The sequence below is a fragment of the Zingiber officinale genome, chromosome 3B (genome assembly GCF_018446385.1).
Source record: "Zingiber officinale cultivar Zhangliang chromosome 3B, Zo_v1.1, whole genome shotgun sequence".
Lineage (NCBI taxonomy): Eukaryota > Viridiplantae > Streptophyta > Magnoliopsida > Zingiberales > Zingiberaceae > Zingiber > Zingiber officinale.
This window is the reverse complement of record NC_055991.1, coordinates 85,812,223-85,833,006: the sequence shown is the minus strand read 5'-3', so window position 1 is coordinate 85,833,006 and position 20,784 is coordinate 85,812,223. Positions and strand designations below refer to the sequence as shown.

At 45.6% G+C, this 20,784-nt stretch overlaps 1 protein-coding gene across 1 annotated transcript; it reads right to left on the bottom strand.

Annotated features, from left to right (window-relative positions):
* Positions 1-702: 702 nt before the first annotated feature.
* On the bottom strand, positions 703-3,276 carry LOC122054991 (receptor-like protein EIX2). Its single transcript, XM_042616395.1, has one exon. The coding sequence runs from the start codon at positions 3,274-3,276 to the stop codon at positions 703-705; it is 2,574 nt and encodes an 857-aa protein (XP_042472329.1).
* Between the last annotated feature and the right edge of the window lie 17,508 nt (positions 3,277-20,784).

Here is a 20,784-nt window from a genome sequence, read left to right as displayed (position 1 = left end):
CGGATGGAAAAAAAAAATGACACATGTACCACTTTTCATTCACAAAATTACACCATATGTCAAAAAATAATGACATATGTATCCTTTTTAACTTACAAAATTACACCATGTACTTAAAAAAATGACGCATGCACCCTTTATTGTTTATAAAATTACGTCACATGTATCCATCTTCCTCAATAAAGATAAACAAAAATATAAAAGAAAGGATTTCTTTACTTTCTCTTCTTTTCTTCCGAGAATAATTTTCCATCATAAATTCCTTTCTTTTCTTTATTGAAGCTTGAGAGTAAACATAGCATTAGAGACACCTTGGTCACCAGCCTAACTGTGTTGCTCAGAGGCTTAGGTTCAAACTTTACCTTCATTTAAAATCAAACACTTGTATGCGAACCCTTGTTGAATATTTATACCTGAGTTTTGTCTAAATCTAAAGCTTTGTTATCTTTTATCTTTTATAGCTTGTTGAATTGACCTAGGGTGTTCGTCTGCGCCTACCTATGTGTCGATTGATTGATTGCTTTCGTCGTGTCGGGTGTGGAGGAAGTAATACACAACCACAAATTTCACTGCATACGATAGTCTAATGGAATAGAGTTGTAAGTTTGTAACTACATAAACTAACCTTCATGTAGAGGGAAAGGTTAATTCCTCTCATTGCTTGTATGTAAATATTTGCAGCTTTCCTAGAGAATAGGATCGTCACTGTCGAAATATACCATCGAACAGCTTGTCCATGCCACTGAAGTATGCATGCCTCCATCTATCTTTGAAGAAGATGACGCCGCAAAAGATCCAAAACCCCATCACAAATCCAAGAATTGTGCTAATGCATTGCCAAACCAAATCAGAGTTATTCTTCCCGTACTCTTTCTCGCTGCTCTCTGTTTCTGTTACTGTCACATTGCTCGAGCAACTTTTGGAGACGGGCGGCCCGCACAGGTAAGGATTGTTCATGTAAATCGATGGATCCTCGAGAGTCTGGAGTTGATGCCCGGACGGTATCTCTCCCGATAAGTTGTTGTAAGACAGATTCAAGTAACTAAGAAAGGTTAAGGAGGATAAGCTTTCGGGAATGTTGCCCGAAAGAAGATTCATTGAAAGATCAAGAGATTCAATCAATGCAAGCCCTCCTATGCTCTGAGGAATCTTCCCGGTTAAACGATTTCTGGACAAATTCAAGCTCCCCAACGACGCAAGATCTCCAATTCCTTCCGGAATATCTCCGACCAAGCTGTTGCTCGAAAGATCAAGGCTGTTCACGAGATCCGGGCTTTGCCTATAGTACATATCCTGTCCCTTGGAATACACATGCAAGTCTATCGGATGTAGAAGAAAGATCGTGGCCTGTGATGAAGCCATTGCGCTAATATTGCCAATGGTAGCCGGTATGGCTCCTGAGAGGTTGTTGCTTGCGAGATCCAATATCTGAAGGCTTTGAAGTTTGGCAAGCTCTGTCGGAATTTGCCCTGAGAACATGTTGGAACGCAACCGCAAATATATCAGCGCCGGAAGATTGTCTCCTATCCAATGTGGTATGATCCCTGTGAATCTATTCTCCGCGAGATCGACATAGCTCAACATGGTGCAATTCTCCAACAGCAGCAGTGGCTCGCCCGAGACACCATTGTTACTGAGTTCCAGATCGGTCAGGCCAGTCAGAAACCTGATGCTGCTTGGAATAGTGCCGGAGAAACCATTGTTGCCCAGATTCAATGACTGAAGACCTCGCGACGACTCCCCCAAACAGTGAGGAATTTCTCCTGTAAATTTGTTGTTCGATAGCACAAGAAGCTGCAGAGATGTGGACTGGCAAAGGGAGGAGATGCTGCCTTCGAGCTTATTGTTTTCGAGAGACAATGCATTGAGGTATGGCCATGGAGGCAAGTGCCCCGAGAAGGAATTGTTGTCGAGGGATAAGGAGCCGAGCGAAGCTGGAAGCTCGGTCGGCAATGGACCTTCCAGCAGATTGCTTCCGAGAGTTAACTCTGTCAACTTTGTGAACTCGAGAGAAGGAGGCAATTTGCCGGTTATTCGGTTGCCGGAAAGGTCTACCGATATGTTGACGGCGGAAGAAACATTGTGCCAAAGCCACTCGGGCAAAGCCCCTTCTATTCCACTCCCCCAGAGATCCAACCTCCTGATCCCTGTTTGCGACTTCAACCATGCCGGAAACTGAGGCCCCACTAGAACACCTCCGAGTCCAACTTCCGTCAGTTGGAAAGGAGGCTCCCAATTCCGGCGAAGTGACACCGAGAGTCGGTCGTTCCAAGAGAGCCACAAGTATTCCAAATTGGTAAGGTTGCTAAAATGAGCTTCTGAAACAACACCTCCGAAGTCATTGGCATGGAGAAACATCTCGACCATGCCGGTCAGCTTCGAGATCGAGCTCGGTATCGAGCCGTTGAGCGAGTTGTACCGGAGGTCGAGCGACTCGAGCGAGGTCAAATCGCCGATGGCTTCGGAAACAGGTCCGGCGAAACCACTTTGGAAGAGGTTGAGGTGCACCAAGCTCGTGAGGTTCCATAGCCAGTCGGGCAAGACGGTGGCGATGCTGTTGTTGTAGAGGTCGAGCACGACGAGGGAGGAGAGGTTGACGGTGGCGGAGGAGATCGGAATGGTGCTGAGATTGCATTCCTCCAGATATAGAGCTTCGAGTCGATTCAGCGAGATCACCGGAGAGAACCAGTCGGAGACGTTGGCGAGGTCGAGGCCGCTGAGGTCGAGGTGGGTCAGATCGGGCAGGCCGGAGAGCCAACGGAGGTGGTCGATGCGGTACGAGCCGGGAGACAGGGCCTCCGTCAGATCGACGTAGTGGAGGCTCGAGAGGTTCGCCAGCGGATCGAGCCTTCCGCCGGAGAAGGCGGTGAAGGAGAGATCGAGGTACCGGAGTTTTCGGAAGGAGAGTTCCGGGAAGCGGGAGCTGGAGAAGTCGTTCCCGGCGAGGTCGAGGCGCCTCAGTTGGGTCAGCGCGAGGAGCGACGAGCTGATCGTGCGCCGCCCAGTGGCCTGAAGCTCCCATCCATGCAGATCGAGAGCCACGACACGGCCAGTGGCGTTTCTGCAGGCCACTCCCGGCCAGCCGCAGCAATCTTGGCCTTGCCATAGAGACATCGGGTTGCTGCCGCCGCCGTCGCCGGCGAGGTTGAAACCGGCTTTGAAGCCGAGGAGAGCCTCCCTCTCCGCCGCGAGGCAGCCGTCCGCTGCCGTGGCATGGCGGAGGGTGACCAGAAGGCAGAGGAGGAGAGGAGGAAGAAGAGGATTTGAAGGTTGCATAGTTAATAGAGCAGAGAGCAATGTGGTATGGGTTGGCAATGGCCAATACTTTATATACATGCTATAATTATAACTCTTAAAATAAGAGCATTTTTTTAATAAAAAAACATTTTTGCATTAATTAATGATTAGGATTATTATTTTAGGTGAAGACTCCTTTGGACAAAGAAGTTAGTGGCGTGTGAAGTCCTAAATTTGGTTGCTTTCCCGAGACTCGTCATTATTTAATAATTTTTTGGATAAAGATCATTATTTAATAATATTTAGGGTTGGTAGTGTACAATGAAGGTCTCAGGGGGTTGATTTGATGCTCTGTATAGACAGACAGTGTGTCTCGCCATCTCCATCTCCATCTCCATCTCCATCTCCATCTCTCTTTTATGAGTTTATCCATATAAGAGAGGTGAAGGTATTATCTATAAATCAACCATCCAAGGAGCAAATATAATTATTTGTTATTAAATTATACTCACCTCAAGCTCCTATCCATATAAGAGAGGTGAAGGTATTATCTATAAATCAACCATCCAAGGAGCAAATATAATTATTTGTTATTAAATTATACTCACCTCAAGCTCCTATCATGTTCATCTCAATGTAAAAGGATTATGTTTGTCTCTCTCTCATATTTCATCTTCATTATATTAAAAAAAATAAATTATAGAATTAATTTATAATTGATCCCGTCCGGAATCTGAGTCGGGTGAAGACAGGTCTTGTTGTGTAGAAAGTTGACAGAGAGTCGTTGAAGCGTTGGATCGACCGGGTACCCTCCTGGAAAGGTTCACACGGGCAGCCGAAGGCGATAGATAACCAGGATGATGACGTTGTTACTCTGCGCACACTCAGACAAATCCACCAGTCGTTAGAGACCAAAAACCAAGGAAAAAGTCCCCGGGTCAAGCCCTCCGACGCTCAAGTCAGGTACTTTTTCCCCAGAAATCACAGAGAAAGGACGAAAAGTAAAGACTAGTGAGTAATGACGAGTGAGCGTACCTGCGTAAGGGACAAAGCCTCCCTTTTTATACTGCAACGGAAGTTTCTGGGTCTGACGGGTGTCAGGGAATGTCGACTGTCAGGCTTTGTCTGGCGGTGGATGACAGGTGACACCTTTTCATAGGCTGATGATGGAATCAAAAGGGGTAATGAGCCCTGCCTGTGAGAATATTCTCTGACATGCTGATTATTCTCTAACATTCTCTGACAAGCGGTTACGATTCCTTGGCTTGTTCGTCTTGTAGCGTCTGAACGCTGAGTCTGCCTTCTGAGATCTATACCCGCCCTGCTTTTATATATTATTATCCGACTTGTATGTCCTCATCTGTATTTTAAGCTTGCATTCCGACTTGCCTTTGTCATCTGCGATTTACGATCTCTACATCCCGATCTGCCAGCTAGATCTATGTTTCGACCTATTTACTGTTTTGCTATCCATGGCCTGTACGTCACAACCTGCCCGCTGGGTCTGTGTCCAGACCTGTGATTCTTGGCTTGGATGTCCCGACCTGCACGCTGGGTCTGTGCCAGACCTTTGATCCTTGGCTTGGATGTCCCGACCTGCACGCTGGGTCTGTGTCCAGACCTGTGATCCTTGGCTTGGATGTCCCGACCTGCACGCTGGGTCTGTGCCAGACCTTTGATCCTTGACTTGGATGTCCCGAACTGCACGCTGGGTTTGTGTCTAGACCTATGATCCTTGGCTTAGATGTCCCGACCTGCACGCTGGGTCTGTGCCAGACCTTTGATCCTTGGCTTGGATATCCCGACCTGCACGCTAGGTTTGTGTCCAGACCTGTGATCCTTGGCTTGGATGTCCCGACCTACACGCTGGGTCTATGTCCAGACCTGTGATCCTTGGCTTGGATGTCCCGACCTGCATGTGTGGTCTGTGTCCAGACCTGCATGTGGGGTCTGTGTCCAGACCCGTTTACTTGTAGTCTCAGTCCTCAGCTGTACCTGGCCCGCGGGTCCGTGTATTACTCAATATCAGGGCTGGTCTTATAATCTCCTCCTTTGACCACCCCGTCCGCTGAGACTTTGACTTTGACCACGTAAGCTTGACTTTTGACATCCCTGCTGTCCCTGTCAGCTTGACCTCCACGTCATCTAGATTTCGGACCGACCACCGAGGCTTGACTTTTGACCTCCCTGTTGTCCCTGTCAACTTGACCTCCACGTCATCTAGATTTCGGATCGGCCACCGAGGCTTGACTTTTGACCTCCCTGATGTCCCTGTCAGCTTGACCTCCATGTCATCTAGATTTTGGACCGGCCACCGAGGCTTGACTTTTGACCTTCCCGACCTCCTGGTCAGCTTGACCTCTGACCCTCTTGCGGTATTGACTCATAACCACCTCATCATACCGACCCCACAAAACATGCACCATATCACAAGTCTCCCCCTCAAGTCTAGTCGAAGGAGGTTCTAGTACGACTGACTAGACCCCAGTCCTTCTGTTACCCGACCTGGTTCCCGCATCCTCTGCTGACCTGTGTTCCTCTTGCTTTCCCTAGATTTTTTGGACATTCTAGAAGATGAACGAGCTTCTTCTGTACGTATGCGACTCCTCAACTTCCGAGCGTAGTCTCCTCCCATAAGTGCTCCACTATCTTCCAAGCGATGACTCGAGTTCCGAGGAAATCCTTTCATCTTCTCCTTCCTTATAAAAGATCTGCTCGTCTAATGCCTCACATTATCCTCTTGTTGATGCAATATCCCGTTTCCATGGAAACTACCTCAGAACCTAGCGAACTTGCTTCTTTACTTCGGCAAACTTCCCATCTGCTGGAGTTATCGGCTCAAAAAGAGGAAGTCTCGCTTCAACAAATTGTCGCTTTGACGGAACTGCTGGCTCAGAAAGAAGAAATCCTACAAGAGATTACCGCAACCCGAGATCTCCAAACGTCTCTTACTCATGAAATGGAAAGCCTCTGGCTGGCCGCCAAGTCCCGAACCCGAGCTGAAATCGCTCTTAAGCATCAAGCTCAATCGGACTTCCAAAGTCAGTTTCAATATATTGTCTACTTGAAAAGGAAGCATGAGGATGAAGTGGCTCTTCTAGAAGAGGAAAAGCGGATCGAAGATGAGACCATTGGGCAACTGAAGCGTACCATCGATCTCCTTACAGAAGATCTGATTAAAGTCCGAGCTCATTTAACTAGGAAGGATCAAGCCTCTGGCTCTGGTAGCCATGTAAACCCTTGACAAATGTACTTCTGATATCACAGAACAAAAATCTGTTTCCTACGTTCCATTTATGGTAGTATAACCTCACACTATATGCTTTGGGTATCGTCATGCTTTTATATAACACCTGTATTTGTCTAATATTTCTAGCAGAAATAGCAGTAATAAAAATAGCTGACTTACCCCATTTTACCTCGTACCCTACGAACCTTTAACCAAAACCCACTAGATGCTTGAGGATGTTGTTGGTAACATCTCATATGCGGCGAGAACCCTTGAATACAGCTTGCTGACTAGTCTGCTATGAGAACTTGGCTCGTTGCATGGTACCTCAGTGAGTATATGGAATACTGATTGAGATATTCCTTTCCCTGACTAAGAAAGTTGTTAGTCGTGAGAGCATGCTCACTTATAACTCGCACTGGGGCAAGAGTCTGGAACAGCCGACCTAGAAGGTCGTTGGACGTGAGAGCCTTGCTCACTTATAACTCGCACTGGGGCGAGAGTCTGGAACAGCCGACCTAGAAGGTCGTTGGACGTGAAAGCCTTGCTCACTTATAACTCGAACTGGGGCGAGAGTCTGGGACAGCCGACCGGGAAGGTCGTTGGGCGTTAGAGTCATACTCACTTATAACTCACACTGGGCGAGAGTCTGGGACAGCCGACCGGGAAGGTTGTTGGGCGTGAGAGTCATGCTCACTTATAACTCGCACTGGGGCAAGAGTCTGGGACAGCTGACCGGGAAGGTCGTTGGGCGTGAGAGTCATGCTCACTTATAACTCGCACTGGGACGAGAGTCTGGGACAGCCGACCGGGAAGGTCGTTGGACGTGAGAGTCATGCTCACTTATAACTCGCACTGGGGCGAGAGTCTGGGACAGCCGACCTGGAAGTTCGTTGGGCGTGAGAGTCATGCTCACTTATAACTCGCACTGGGGCGAGAGTCTGGGACAACCGACTGGGAAGGTCGTTGGGCGTGAGAGCCTTGCTCACTTATAACTCGCACTGGGGCGAGAGTTCGACGACAGGAAGGTCGTTGGGCGTGAGAGTCTTGCTCACTTATAACTCGCACTGGGGCGAGAGTCTGGGACAGCTGACCGGGAAGGTCGTTGGGCGTGAGAGTCATGCTCACTTATAACTCGCACTGGGGCGAGAGTCTGGGACAGCTGACCGGGCAGGTCGTTGGGCGTGAGAGTCATGCTCACTTATAACTCGCACTGGGGCGAGAGTCTGAGACAGCCGACCGGGAAATACATTGAGCGTAAGAGTCATGCTCACTTATAACTCGCACTGGGGCGAGAGTCTGGGACAGCCGACCGGGAAGGTATATCCCGACCAAGATATACGTTGCAAACCTGGAGAGTGATCTCATGACCAAGATAGATGTTGTCGACCTGGGGGTCGATCTCCCGACCAGGATAGATGCTACCGACCTGGGGGTCGATCTCCCGACCAGGAATTGCTTGAAGAGTTTTGACTTCGTCTGTCATCAAGAAATATACCATTAGTGGTGCTGTGAGGATAACCATATTAGAATCTTACTCAGCCTTGGCCTCGCCGCATTTGAATTTCTTTCCCACTACTTTTCTTCGCTGGTTCCCTAGAAAATCGTATGGTAAGCATTTCCGTACTCCTGCTTCATCTCATGATTTCCTTATCACGTCCATCATTAATACGGCTCCTAGGGGATCGACACCTGTCCCATGCCTTTATTGCTTATGCAGGATGACGCACCTGCGCCACTCCTTTTTGTACACGCTTTCTGACAAGAACATGTCCCTCGTCGATCGGACGACTTTAGGCGCTTCACCCAAAAAGATACTCGACATCTCTTTTCGATATTCCCTAAGAGAACTCCCTTTATAAACCCTAAAGGCAGTCCGCAGTCATTACCTTGCGCATTTTGACTGCCTTCTTCTTTCTGTTACTTCGACTTCTCCGGCGTCTCTGCCCTTCCCCTTCTAGGCTCTTCCCGTCTGGTGCTCTTTTTCCCCTCGACTGATCTTTTCTACAACCTTCTTTATCTTGATAATGGCTGACGGTAAGACCACTCTTTGGTATTCGTGCTTCATTTCGGATATAGACGATCACGACCTATCTGTGATTCGCTCGGACCTGCGACTTAGTGACGATTACGAACTCAGAGTTCCTACGCGGCATGAACACCCTGCCAACCCTCCAAAAGGTTTCATGACCATTTTTAGAGACCATATTTTTAGGAGGCCTTCGTTTTCCCATCCATCCCTTTATTTCCTCCCTGAGCGAATACTTTGGCATCTGCATCTCCCAATTTGCTCCCAACTTCTTTAGAGCAGTTCGCGACACTGCCATTCTTTGTCGCGTATACCAACTACCCCTGACTGTTCAACTCTTTCACCATTTCTATTATTTCAAACGCTCAGAGCCAAGAGTGTTTATGGTACAGGCTAGGCCTGGCTATAAGTTTTTTTCTGATATGGCCTCCTCCAACAAGGGGTGGAAATCCCGTTTCTTCTTTGTTAGATTCCCCGAGCCTCTGGTCGGGCTGACCCAGTGGAGCTCGGACATCCCTTCCAACCTTCCTGTGCATCAACACCAGCCCTCCTGTAATGTCGCTTCAGAAAAATTACAAGGCGTGAGCGTTAGCCTTTCTATATTACTGTTGGAAGGCTTTCTGTATTTGTTTGGGCTCAGCCTTGTTCGGGCAGACATAGGGGCTCCGTTTGGTAAGACCCTATTTTCCTCTCCTCTACTCTTCGCTAACTGAGGTTTCTTTCTTTCTTATTGCAGAGGCTGCCATGCTCCGAGCGTACTCCTCCGACGTAAAGTGTTAATTTGTCTCCTACTTAAAAGCTTTAGGTGCGGAGCTTACTAAGGGTTTGGCAGCTTCTTCTCAGTCTGGCTCTTTTGCCTCACAGTCTGCTCCTTCTGCTCCACAGCTAGCCCCCCTTGCGCCGATCCAGGAGGAAATTTCTTCGGCCCTCCCTCTGAATGCGGCTCCTGTAGAGGACCCAGCCTTTGTGGTAGAAGACCTGGCTACTATAGAGCAGGCTGAGGAAGAGCGAGCTGCCCCTCCCCCACCAGCCAAACGTCTAAAGCTCCAGCGTAAAAGGAAGAGAGTCATTCCAGCAACTCTGGCATCACCCCCACCTCCTCCTAGCCGCCGCTCTGTTGCTGCTCCTCATTCTCCGGAAGCTAGGGACTCTACTCCTGACCGGGAGATTGCTTTGGAGTCGGAGGCTCCCGTTATGTTGGTGTCGGAGACTCCCGTTGTGTCACCCCAAATATCTGCCCTGACCCCCGGTCTGGCTATAACATCCGATCAGACCTCTGTTCCTGTTAAAGCCTCTTCTCCCGGGCAGTTACCCCTTCCTTTAACGAACCAGCCCGGGAGTTCTGCGACTCAGTCTGCCACCCTTCCATTAGCTGCTCCTACCTCTACTTCTAGGTCGCGAAGGAAAATTCGCAAGAAGTATTCATTTACTGACTCTTGGCGCCTACCTTCTTCCACAGAATCAGTCGCCACCAAAGGAATTGCAGAAGAGGCTCCTCCCCCAGTTGCCCTGGTTGAATTAGAGGGAAACTTAGCGGCCTCCTGGCGCTCAGGCCATCGAAAGTTTTGGAAGAATCCCCCGATGGAAGGGTTAGATCAAGCGGCTTGCCAAATGGTTTCTGTAAGTCTTCTTATCTTCATGCTCTTTTGCTGAAACCTTTTATAATTTTTCCTCCTATATTTAACACAGGTCTGCTCCACCAATCTAAGTGTCATTCAGTATGCCTCCCGCTTACAGAAGGAGAATGAAGTATTAAAGGCTCGTCTTGAGGAGATAGAATTGCCACTAACTCCCCGCGATCCCCTTAACCCGACTCCTGGAGACCTAGCACACTATCTTCGATTGATTGGGGAGTATGCGGAGTCTGCCCACAATATTTCTCATGCAGCCTTTGACAAGATAAAGGCTTTGGAAGCACCTCTGCAGACAAGCGAGTCCAAATTATCTTCTGAGGCAGAGAGGCGTCGTTCGCTGGTGGCGGAGATGGACGAAAAGGACGCCAGGTTGGCAAGTCTGTAGGAAACCAAGGAGGCCCTTCAAAAGACTTTAGCTGATGTCCAGGGTCAACTGGCCTCTAGTTCAGACCGGGAGAAATCCCTTCGCAACCAGTGGGAAACCAGCCAAGCGACCATTAAATCAATGCAGGCCGACCTTCTGAAAGCTCAAGAAAACATTTCTCAGGATCAGCAGCATTTGACTTTGGCTCGCGCAGAGGCAGAAAAGGCCCGAGCTGATACGGAGAAGGTCCAGGCAGAATTGACTGAATACCAGGAGGGGGAAGTGGGTCGTCTATGAGCGTACAGGCAAGCATACGTCTCCTCCCCCTTCTTCTTGAGGAAGATAGGGGGTTTGATGCATCTCCTGCTCTGTTGTGGTGCTGGTGGCGGGGCTCGACAAATGTTTAAGCAGAATTTACTTCGTGCTGCCCCCTCAGAGGACTTCTTAGATACTGATCGCCTGATGAGAGAGATTCCAGATGGTTCACTTCCCACCTTCAAGGATGATGACGACTTCTTACTCCTTCCTGAGCCTCCGGCCGATTCTACGTCCTGCCCCCCTGAGCACCCTGCTGGCCCTGTTGAAGATAATCCCAACCCCGCTGACGATAATCCCTAAGATGGCCATATGTAATACACTTTTATGCACTTTTTGATGTACTGATAAACTCTCTTTCAACTTATTTGTTGATTTATCTTCACTTTAGCTTGTTTATCCTTCTCATGATACCACTTGACCGCGGGCTCTCGCTAGTCTCTTAGCATATTAATCTTCTAACAGTAGGTTTGCTCTATTGTTGATAGTCTTGTATATTGCCCGCCTGAAATGCCCTAAGGCCTTGTGTATAATTTGGCCATCTATTTTAGGTCTCATTTACCCCCGGTCGGGGATCCTTCTATTGCCCCGACCTGCTTTCCTTGCCTTTCTCTGCTGATCCCCCTGCCTCGGTCCTACTCTTCGATCTGTCCTTTGCCTCGCATTACAGGTATGGATAACCGAAGACCGGGAAATTAAGAATTAAGTCCAGACCGGGTTCCCTCGTGATCCAGGTCTGGATAGACAAAGACCGGGGAATTAAAAGTTAAGTCCCAGCCCGGGAAAGCGAGGGCACTTTTCTAAGACAGTTGTTCATATCTTTTCCCGAGATCAACCTCTTCGTACTTCGCGCAGGTACTTTTCCAAATATGCCCTTGGGCGTTATTTCCGAGGAAGATCATTCGGCTCTCTTTGTTCCTGCCCATTATTTTGCTTCGATGGATGATAGTCTGACGAAATTGTCCCTTTGCCCGGCGGCTATAAATATTCTCCTCGCTTTCGCCTTCAAGCGTTTCATGTCCTTTTCTTCTTCCTTTTGCTTGAATCCCTCCTTACTTCTGATCCTCCTGCTTTTGCGTCGATAGCTTTCCGCTTGATCTTTCTTCCTTTTGTTCCTTTTTCTCATGGTCTTCCCTTCTTTTCTTCCTTCTTTGGCGGCGGTGTACTATCCTGGCTCGTCCACTTTCGATGAATTGGATCGGGATGACCTGCGCTATACTTACGGAGTCGAGGATAATACACATGTAGTCCTATCGCATGTGTACATGACCTGCGCTATACTTACGGAGTCGAGGATAATACACATGACCTGCGCTATTCCTACCGGGATACATCAATTTTTTGATCCTCCCCATGGATATTGCACTTTCTTCAAAGAGCACTTTGTGGCTGGCCTTCGTCTTCCTCTTCATCCTTTCTTTTCCGACGTATGCCGCCACTTCCGGATCTCCCTGGGACAACTAACACCAAACTCTATAAGGATCCTCTGTGGCTTTGTAGTGTTGTGCGATGTGTGTGAACTATCCTGGTCCGCCCACTTATTCCATTGCTTCTTCACCCTCCAGCGCCAGGAAGAGAGCACATTCCGCTTTCAACCTCGTCTTCGAACTACCTTTTTCTCATCCCTATCGCCTTCCGACCCGAACTGGAGGAACAAATTTTTCTTCATTAGATTTCCTCACGAGGTGGAGTGGCCTTTGCGATGGCAACTGTTACTTCCTTCATCTCCAGAACTAGGGGAATTTCACCTTGATACCTCCTACATAGAGGCCTCGTCTCGCTTAGTCAGCTGGCAGCTGAATTTGACACGTTTATTATCTGAAGAGTTGTTAGCCTATTTCCGCCTGAGTTATCTTACTCCTGAGACACCTCGTTCCTTGGGTAAGCCTTCCTTTTCATTCTGTTACCATTTCATAAGCATTTTTTATACTATTGCCGACTTTCTATTCCATCCTGTACAACTGAAGTCTTAACTCATGCTTCGGAGGTTCAGCCTCTTCCTCTGTCCGATATGGAAATAATGAGGCGTGGCCGAGTTATCTTGCATAGAAGAGCACTCCCCCACTCATCTTCGACTTCCATCGGTGGGGCTTCCCCGGCCAATCCTCCATCCTGACCTGCTCAACGAGGGTCTTCTGGTATCCGACCTGCTCCCTTGGCTCGCCCTACTCGCCTGCGGACTGCGCGTCCACCCCGGCCGGCCGCCCCTGTTCGCCCACGAGCCCCCCGGGCAGCATGGCCTATTACCTCGACACCTCTCCAATAAGCTAATCCTCCTCCAACTACCTATGTCCCTGGTCGGGGCCGTGGTAGAAGGTCAGGCAACGTTTCTTATGCAAGCCCTGCTTTCAAAGAAGCTTCTCAAGCAGCTCGCCGGGCCCGCTCCACAAATGACCACTTGAGCCCGGATGCCCCTTCTCCTTCTAGACGCAGGGCTCGATCACCTTCCGATGATTCTGATTCGGATGGCCAGCCGCTGGCTCAGAGACGTCAACGTCGAGCCTCTCGCCCTGTGTCCGACTCAGGCCCTTCTTCTGTCCCTTGTCCTCCTCCAGCCGCAGCTGCCTCTCCTCCACCTCCCATGGTGACTCCGCCTCCAATCCCGAGCCAGGTAAATGATTCCCCTACTCCATCCGACACTTAGGTCGAGCCTCCGTTAGCTCATCCTTCCATATCGCAGCAACCTCAGGGAGGCGAAGCTGGCCCCTCAGAACGCCCTTCAGCTACCCCACCACCAGTGCCTTCTCAGGAGTCTCCTTCAGCTCCTTATGGCCCCACTACTGGGCCCTCAGTTCCTCTTGGCTCAGCCGCTGGGCCCTCAGAACGCCCTTCAGCTACCCCACCACCAGCGCCTTCTCAGGAGCCTCCTTCAGCTCCTTCTGGCTCAGCCGCGATACCCTCAAAACCACCCCCGCTTACTCATTACTATTACTGTACTAATGTCCCTTCTGAAGAGAGGCTATGGTCACGAGCAGATGTTCCCACCAGCTTCCTCAGGATAAAAGGTCGTCTGGCCACTTTATGGGAAGAAAGTATGCAGCACATGAACTCCTTGCCTCCCCTGGCCCAGATGGACAAATTCTCCGAGCTGTATATCAAGGTAAACTTTGAAGATTTCTCCCACTGTTGTCTTTCCCGCTCTTATCAGATACTTCTTATATGCCCCAGGCTTGCGCAGAGTCTATGGCAGTGAACAATTCCTTCCACGCTATTTATTATCAGAATAAGGTGCTGCAGGACCAGGTTGCTGAACTGGAACTGCAATTGAATGATCCTGCCCAAGCTAGCCATACTTTGCGGGTCGAGATAAAAGATTTGACCAAAAAGAAAAACAGTCTAGAAGTATCCCTAGCGCGAGCCAACCATGAACTTAAAGATCTCCAGGAAAAGCAAAGTCGAGTTGATATTGTGCACCAGCAGAGTATAGATCAACAAGCTTTAGAGCATCAACGAGCTATGGATCAACTGGCTCAGAAGCTGCGTGCTACTGAGACTATAGCGCAGGAGCAAGACAATAAGTTGAAATCTCAGGAGGCCCAATTGACCTCCCAAGCAGAAGAACTGGCCACCACCCTGAATGAACTGGCTCGGGCTCGGGCTACTACAGAAGGAGTATCGATAGCTTTGACCCTTTATAAAGAAGGAGAAAACGATCGCTGTCAACAGAGCCGCGCTTTGTACTTGCGTTCTCCAGAATTCTGCACCTAAGCAGGGCAGCGCTTCTCCACTTCTGTTACTTATGGTGTCGCCGGGGCTTTGCGTCAACTTTATGAGCACCACTACTTAAAGTCAATTCCACCTCCTGAATTTTTAGACCATAACCGGATCCTTAAAAAGATCCCAGATGAAATTTTTGCTCCTTTCAAGTGATCTTTCCTTAACTACTTGTATATAATAACAATCTCTTGTAAAGTACTTTGCTATTTTTCCACTTACAGTAACTTATTTTTGTCAGAATGGTTTAGTCGTCCGAAAAGAATATTAAGATATACATTTTCCGCTCTTATACCCCCACATCGCTCTTTCCGATCTGGCTTTTACCAGGTCTGTTAATTAGGCAACAGCTCAGCTCATAGCCCGGCTTACTCTTCTTTGTACTCCCCTTCAGATTCTGTAAGGTCTCAAATAGTTAGCGCTCCATGGTCGATCTAACTTCTTGCCTCGATCATCTTGTAAATAATAAGCTCCGGATGCTAACGTTTTGATGACTTTATAAGGCTCATCCCACTGAGGTGCTAGCTTGGTCACGTCCCCCACTGGCTTGATTTGCTTTCAAACCAGATCTCCTTCTCCAAAGAACCGAGGAATCACTCTTCTGTTATAGTTTTATCTCATTCTTTGTCGATAGGCCTCCAGCCGAGCCGCCGTTCTGTCCCGGGTTTCGCTAATAAGATCTAGCTCAGCCAACCTCCGTTCTGTGTTTTCTTCATCATATAATGTCCTCCTGGCCGAAGGCACTCCGATTTCTATAGGTACGACTACTTCATTGCCATAAACCAAGTGGAAGGGTGTCAGACCTGTACTTTCCCAAGGTGTTGTACGATAGGCCCACAGAATGCTTGGCAGCTCTTCCACCCAATTGTCGCCCACATGATCCAGCTTGACCTTCAGACCTCGTACTATTTCTCGGTTAACCACCTCGCTCTGACCATTGCTTTGTGGATATGCTACAGAAGTGAAGGCTTGAGTGATGCCAAACCCCTTGCACCAGGCCTGGATTCTTTGCCCTTGAAATTGTCTGCCGTTGTCTGACACCAGTTTGTGGGGAATACCAAATCTGCAAAGGATGTTCTTCCATAGAAATGGTATGACAGCATCTTCTGTGATCCTTTCTAGGGCCTCTACTTCCACCCACTTGGAAAAATAATCCACTGCTACCAGTAAGAAACGTCTTTGACCTGGTGCCATGGGAAATGGTCCCACAATATCCATGCCCCATTGATCAAAAGGACATGAAACTATAGATGTTCTTAGTATGGCCGTAGGTCGATGTGTTAAATTTTGATGTCTCTGGCAGGACAAGCAGGTATTCACCAACTTATGAGCATCCCTCTGTAAAGTAGGCCAGAAATACCCGGCCAGGAGTACCTTACGAGATAATGTTCGACCACCAACATGGTTGCCACAGCATCCCAGATGTATTTCTCGCAAGACCTGGTCGGCCTCCTCCATACTCAAACATTTAAGTAAGGGTCGGGAAAAGGACCTCTTGTAGAGCTGGTCCCTGATCATGACATAAGCATGGGTCTGCTTCCTTATCAATCGTGATTCTTCTGGGTCGGTCGGTAAGATCTCCTGTCTGAGATAATTGATCATGGGTGCCCGTCAATCAATAGTTGCTTCTCTATTATTTTGCAGATCTATCTAGGCTATCAGAAAAGTTTATGCCATTGACCGATCCAACACCCAAGTAGTCAAGGAACTGGCCATCTTTGCAAGCTCATCTGCCCTCTCATTTTCCGACCTAGGAATCTTGGTCATTGTGACTTATACGAAGTCCTCTTTCATCTTCTCATAAGCTTCTCGGTACACTTGTAATTTATCACAATTTATCATAAAGTTGTCGATTACTTGCTGAGTCACCAACTAGGAGTCTGAATAAATGATTACCCGGGCTGCCCTTACATGCCGGGCTGCTTGCAGCCCTGCCAACAAAGCCTCGTATTCTGCTTCATTATTCGTGGCTCGAAAATTTAATCGGACCGCCAATTGGAGTATATCTCCCTGGGGAGATATTATTGTTAGAGTGTATACTAAAAGCCTAAGCTTTTGTAAACATTTATTTTGAATAAAGAATCACATTTAGTCAAATTGTCTACATTTAGTTGTAGTTGTTCAATTAATTTATATTGTAGATAACATAGTATGTGGTGCCACATATAGAAGATGATGTTATCAGTACCTTATAAATTATAAACAGTAGCTCACGACCAAAATGGAAAGGAACAAACCATTGGAAGGTCATAGTGTAATTAGGAATTAGTTTATCTTAACTATATAATTACACTAGTACACTTAGAGTGTATTGAGTAGGACCATTTGGGGTCGTTTCTTTTATACTACTTTATAAAGGAACAAAGACCTCAGTTATTATGGAAGTGTGTGCTCTTAATCCTAATATAATAACAAGCACATATATTTGATATTTATTTCTTTAATTTATCAATGGGTGAGATTTAGTTCGATGAATCAATAAGCCCGATAAATTGGGAAATGATATCACTTATAGTGTGTATGTGTATATTGTTGATTATAGAAGGAAACTGTGTCCTAGTAATTTAGGTTGATAATGTCCCCAAGATGAGCTCATAAGGATTGTTATGTTAAACCTGTTAGAGTGTATACTGAAAGCCTAAGCTTTTGTAAACATTTATTTCGAATAAAGAACCACATTTGGTCAAATCATCTACATTTGTTGTAGTTGTTCAATTAATTTATATTGTAGATAACATAGTATGTGGTGTCACATACAGAAGATGATGTTATCAATACCTTATAAATTATAAACAGTAGCTCAGGATCAAAATGGAAAGGAACAAATCATTGGAAGGTCAGAGTGTAATTAGGAATTAGTTTATCTTGACTATATAATTACACTAGTACACTTAGAGTGTATTGAGTAGGACCATTTGAGGTCATTTCTTTTATACTGACTTTATAAAGGAACAAATACCTCAGTTATTATGGAAGTGTGTGCTCTTAATCCTAATATAATAACAAGCACATATATTTGATATTTATTTCTTTAATTTATCAATGGGTGAGATTTAGTTCGATGAATCAATAAGCTCGATAAGTTGGGAAATGATATCACTTATAGTGTGTGTTGTTGATTATAGAAGGAAACTGTGTCCTAGTAATCTAGGTTGATAATGTCCCCAAGATGAGCTCATAAAGATTGTCATGTTAAACCCTGCAGGTGAACTTAGTCCGATATGACGATAAGGTTGAGTGGTACTATTCTTGGATTAAGATATTGATTAAATGAGTTGTCAGTAACTCACTTAATTAGTGGACATTCGACATCTTAAACACAGGGAAACTAATACACTCATAATAAGAAGGAGCCCAAAAATGTAATTTGGGATTGGTGCGGTAGTTCAATAATAGTTCTCTAGTGGAATGAATTATTATTGATAAAATTAAGTTGTGTGTTCGGGGCGAACACGGGATGCTTAATTTTATCGGGAGACCAAAACAAATTCCTCCTCTCGGTCCCTATCGTAGCCTCTTATTTATAGAGTACTATACCCACCTATACCCACCTTCATACCCATGAGAAGGGGGCCGACCAAGCTAGCTTGTGGTTCAAGCTAGGGCCGGCCAAGCCTTGGTTCATGGGTGGTCGACCCTAGCTTTAACCCTAGCTTGAACCCAAGCTTAGGTGGCCGGCCCCCATTAAATTAAAAAGAATTTTAATTTTAATTTTTTATTATGTGGAAGATATAATTTATTACAGAGAATTAAAATTAAAATATCTCTCTTTAAAAGATCTACAAAAGATTAAAAGAAAGAGATTAGATCTCTTTCCTTATTTGTAGATTGGAAAGATATTTTATTTTTTCTCTTTGAAAAATTATTCACATGTTGAAAATTAAAATTATAGAAATTTCTTTTTATCAACCATGAAGGAATTTTAAAAGGAAATTTTATTTTTTAAAATTTCCAAAGACAAATAAGGAAGTTTTAATTGTTGATTAAAATTATCCTATTTGCTCTACATGAGGTGGCCGGCCACATACAATTAATTAGGAAAATTTATTTAATTTTTCTTAATTAATTGTTGTCAAGGAAAGTTAAGGAAATTTTATTATAAATAAATTTCCTTATTTACCAAAGCCAAGGAATATAAAAGAAGGGGTAGGGGTGCCTTCATGGTATAACTTCTATTGTTCTCTCCCTCTTTTCCTTGGTGTTGTGGCCGGTCATCCTCTCTTTCTCTCTTCCTCTTTGTGGTGGCCGAATTCTTCATCTCCCTTGAAGCTCTTGTGGTGGCCGGATACTACTTGGAGAAGAAGAAGAAGAAGGAGAGAAAGCTTGCATCCCTTGGAGCTTGGTTGGTGTTTTTCTTCTTCCTTGGTGAAGCTTTCTTGTTTTGGCCGAATCTAGCTAGGAGGAGAAGAAGGTGTTTGGTGGTTTCTCATCTCGGAAGATCGTTGCCCAAACAACGTCCGAGGTTAGAAGAGGAATACGGTAGAAGATCAAGAGGTCTTTCTAGAAGGTATAACTAGTAATTTTTCTTTCCGCATCATACTAGTTATTTTTGGAAATAATACCAAATACAAGAGGCTTACAATTCTAGGATTTCGAATATGTTTTTCGATGTTGTGTTCTTTTGTTTTTTTTTTCTTTTCCTTGTGATTTGATTGTTCCTTTCGGTTAACCTAAAGTTATTTTAGGAAATTAAATATTAGCTTTCCATAAAAGGTTTTGTCTAGTCGGTGGTGGTTGCTCCCATATCCAAGAAGGTCATGTGCCTCGCCACGTCAGTACTGGGAACCAATTATGAAAATTAATATTTAATGGAATTAATAACTTAAGGTAACTTGGGTCGAACGTGTTAAGTTCCGCAAGAGATCCAAGTCAAAACCTAAAAGAACAAATAGATTAAGTTTTTGGATCAAACGTGTTAAGTTCCGCAGGCGATCCAAAATTTAATTTAAAAGAACACATGGTAGCTAGGAAAAGGTTCAGACCTTTGTACAAAATTTTTTGTACAGTGGAACCTCTAGGTTTTCCGAGTAGCAACCAACAAAACCCTGCAGGTGGACTTAGTCCGACATGACGATAAGGTTGAGTGGTACTATTCTTGGATTAAGATATTAATTAAATGAGTTGTCAGTAACTCACTTAATTAGTAGACATTCGACATCTTAAACACAGGGAGACTAACACACTCATAATAAGAAGGAGCCCAAAAATGTAATTTGGGATTGGTGCGGTAGTTCAATAATAGTTCTCTAGTGGAATGAATTATTATTGATAAAATTAAGTTGTGTGTTCGGGGCGAACACGGGATGCTTAATTTTATCGGGAGACCAAAACCAATTCCTCCTCTCGGTCCCTATCGTAGCCTCTTATTTATAGAGTACTATACCCACCTATACCCACCTTTATACCCATGAGAAGGGGGCCGGCCAAGCTAGCTTGTGGTTCAAGCTAGGGCCGGCCAAGCCTTGGTTCATGGGTGGCCGGCCCTAGCTTGAACCCAAGCTTAGGTGGCCGGCCCCCATTAAATTTAAAAGAATTTTAAATTTAAATTTTTTTTATGTGGAAGTTGTAATTTATTAAAGAGAATTAAAATTAAAATATCTCTTTTACAAAAGATTAAGAAAAGAGATTAGATCTCTTTCCTTATTTGTAGATAGGAAAGATATTTTATTTTTTCTCTTTGTAAATTATTCACATGTAGAAAAATTAAAATTATTAAAATTTATTTTTATCAACCATGAAGGGATTTTAAAGGGAAATTTTATTTTTTAAAATTTCCAAAGACAAATAAGGAATTTTTAATTGTTGATTGAAAATTATCTTATTTGCTCTCCATGAGGTGGCCGGCCATATATAATTGATTAGGAAATTTTATTTAATTTTTCTTAATTAATTGTTATCAAGGAAAGTTAAGGAAATTTTATTGTAATTAAATTTCCTTATTTGCCAAAGCCAAGGAATATAAAAGAAGGGGTTGGGGTGCCTTCATGACACACAACTTTTATTATTCTTCTGCCTCTTTTCTTCCTTGGTGTGGCCGGCCCCTTCAAGCTTTCTCTTCTCCTTGTTGTAGCCAAACCTCTTCTTTCTTTTGGAGATCAAGTTGTGGCCGGATACAAGCTTGGAGAAGAAGGAGAGAAAGCTTTCATCCCTTGGAGCATTGGTGGTGTTTTTTCTTCATCCTTGGTGAAGCTTTTGTTTTGGCCAAACCTAGCAAGGAGGAGAAGAAGGTGCTTTGGTGGTTTCTCATCTCGGAAGATCGTTG

Coding starts and splice junctions, on each gene's coding strand:
- LOC122054991 (XM_042616395.1), bottom strand. CDS start 3,276: ATGCAACCTTCAAATCCTCTTCTTCCTCCTCTCCTCCTCTGCCTTCTG.